Here is a 2,867-nt window from a genome sequence, read left to right as displayed (position 1 = left end):
TCATTTTTAACTAGTTTATTAAGTGGTGGTGAAATATTCCCAAATTGCAGGAAATTCAAACAAAACATGTCAACATCTTTACCGTTACAGAAGTAAAATGTCAGATTTTTTTTAAACAAGTACATGCAGTTTAGTAAGATTCTCTTTTGCTWAAGTGGAAAATCCTGTGGTTGACATTTCTGCCTCTAAACGACGGGACTTTAATGCTGAATGAAATAAATAGAAAAACTAAATTTAACAAAGTCCCGGTTACATGATTGACAGATTTACAAGACGTGCAACCTTAGCAAATAAACAATAAACCTTCAAGATCAAATAATGACTCCATCTCAAAGCATCCTCAAAGTACACCAGTTTGTCTTGAACTTGCAACAAGCAGATCAAAGTGTAATCTTCATCTTTGACAAACATCTACCAGCCACATCAGACTTGTGTCTAAAAGATAAAAGCAGYGATGCTGACTGGGATAAACATAACTTTATTTTGTGGAACAGAAAAATTGGAGCAGAAGTCATCCTGATTTTCACTTCCTTTTGTTGCCGCCACCAGCCAGAATCATCACCAGCCTTATGAAAATGTTCAGTGTGTCCATGTAGATCCCCATACACCTGCAGGGTTAGGGCGAAAACAGATTCACACTCAGCACATTACAAAAAGTACTCAATAGAAAAAAAAAAWATTATAATCCCTGGAGTGACTTACGCATTTATGGGGTCAAATTTCTGTACGCCATACAGCGGGTGGGACTCCGCCCTCTTTATAACCTTCTGTGTATCGTAGAGGAGGAACATGCTGAACAGGACCAGGCCTCCGTAGATACATATAGAGTACATGCCTGCTCCGAGTGCTGAGGTTGGAGGCAGGAACATCGACCCTGAAGACAAAGAGTGTTGTAAGAATCGTTTGGATTCAATGTGACTTTCAAGATAAGATTTTTCATTTAGTACAATATTTAGACTATTCCTTAGATAAACTAAAATAGACAAACTCTTCTTTTTTAATGWCCTGGACATTTTGTGTCACTCATTTATTTTGAGTAAAATGTACAATTTTACAAATTTGTATTTTATAAAGTATCTAATTAGTATGTATAGAACAACTACTCTGGATATTATTTACCCTAAATTAGTAACATATTATAGTGAAAAGGTTTAGGAAGTTAAGTTTAATTTTACTAACCAATAGAAGAAGCAAACACCACCCCAAGACCGACAGCCAATGGACCTCCCATGTTGAGGAACTTCTCACTTGGGGCACACATGGCCACAGTAGAAAGACCCCCCACAATGCCTGCTGTGTACCAGGCAGCCCTTATCATCAGAGGTCCTCCCAGGAGAGTTAATGGAGCGATGACTGCACCCATCACACCTAATCAACACAAAGAAAAAAAGACAACAGACTAATAATTACAAAAAACTAAAATCGGCAATAATCGTAAATAAGACAACATTGATTGTTTTCTTGATATTGCTGCCCTCTAGTGCTTAAACATGGCAAATACATGATAGAAACAACAGCTCTGAGTGAGACAATGAAATAAAACAAGTTCATGCAAGGCACTCAACTACAAACCTGCATGAAGCATCCAAGCAAGATGTTTTGGCATCGGGCTGTGCTCGTATGAAATGGACCTAACTAGCATCCCTGCACCGATCATCGCTGCAAACGTTGCTCCTAACGCCTGAAATCATAAAAACAAACTGTTGASATGAATTATGTCTAAAATCTCAGTTATTTTTTTAACCATCTACAAAATCTTTATGCATTTAGTTTAATTTCATTTAAATACTGAAATTAAAGGAAACTCACCAGCCAGGATCCTCTCGTCATCAGACCCATGAGCGCCGGGGTTCTGCTCACAGCTACAGCCGACAGAGCTGTGAGTCCGATGCTGCCTGCAAAGTACATGTAGGTCGAGTGGATCCTGTCCTTCACATACTGAGGCCAGATCCTACACACAGCGTAAATAAATCTTTAGATGATACGAAACATATTTTCGAGAAATATGGGATTCACAATAAAATTAAAGTGCTGCTGATAAAACAAGCTGTTACTCACATTGCCTTCTCAATGGCACCAATTTCATTGGACATGCCAAGTCCATAGTAGCACAAAGCTCCAAGGCCCATGACTGAACATCCAGCCAGAATTATTCTTCCCATGCTGTCAACTAGCAACATTAAAAAAAAAAAAAAAAACAATTTTACTTATATTCTTTACTTTTCATGAACCATTTTTCCTAATTAAGGATTTCAGTGTTTCTTTATGCTTACAATAACAAAAGACTTCAAACCAGTTAAAGTCATTACAATATCAAGATTGTGGCCTGTTTGTGTTTTGTCAAAACTTAAGCACCATAAGAGGAAAGAATGAAACAAATTTTAAGGACAAAACATGTAAGAATAATTTACAGAAGTGTTTACTTTTAATGGCTGTATGTGTTGGTTCAAAAGCTACTTCTTTAAGCTGCTCCCTGGCGGTCTTCACGCGGCGAAATCCAAATCTGACCTTGGAGGCGTAACCCTAAGAAAAAMAACAACAACAACAAAAAATAATGTCAAATGTTGATTTAGAGCTGGAATTGAACTGATGGTCTAGTTAACTGCTAGAGTGAGGAACTTTTGTTTTCAAAGCGAAACCATCACTTGTTAAGTCCTGATGCATCTCAGTAATCCAGGTAAAAAATCAAAAAGAAAAAWATTGTATAGGTCCTCTGGAGGGGTTCTTCTCTAATGAAATCATATACAACATATAACAGCATAACAACGTTGTATGTGCTGTTAAGTGCCAGGAGGACTGCGACCAGTTATACATCGGGGAAACAAAGCAGCCACTGTTCAAAAGAATGTCCCAACACAGACGAGCTA

At 37.7% G+C, this 2,867-nt stretch overlaps 1 protein-coding gene across 1 annotated transcript in view; it reads right to left on the bottom strand.

Annotated features, from left to right (window-relative positions):
* The window catches only part of ghitm (growth hormone inducible transmembrane protein), a 5,026-nt gene continuing 2,159 nt past the window's right edge, over positions 1-2,867 (bottom strand). The window contains exons 3-9 of the mRNA XM_014031243.1: positions 2,424-2,523; positions 2,059-2,170; positions 1,810-1,951; positions 1,573-1,681; positions 1,180-1,368; positions 703-874; positions 1-608 (exon numbers count right to left, since the gene is read on the bottom strand). Coding sequence (XP_013886697.1) covers positions 524-608; positions 703-874; positions 1,180-1,368; positions 1,573-1,681; positions 1,810-1,951; positions 2,059-2,170; positions 2,424-2,523 — 909 coding nt within the window. The 3' untranslated portion in view covers positions 1-523. The remainder of the gene's footprint in view (positions 609-702; positions 875-1,179; positions 1,369-1,572; positions 1,682-1,809; positions 1,952-2,058; positions 2,171-2,423; positions 2,524-2,867) is intronic.

The sequence above is a fragment of the Austrofundulus limnaeus genome, unplaced genomic scaffold (assembly GCF_001266775.1).
Source record: "Austrofundulus limnaeus strain Quisiro unplaced genomic scaffold, Austrofundulus_limnaeus-1.0 Scaffold1209, whole genome shotgun sequence".
NCBI classification, from domain to species: Eukaryota; Metazoa; Chordata; class Actinopteri; order Cyprinodontiformes; family Rivulidae; genus Austrofundulus; species Austrofundulus limnaeus.
This window is presented reverse-complemented; position numbering and strand designations above follow the sequence as displayed.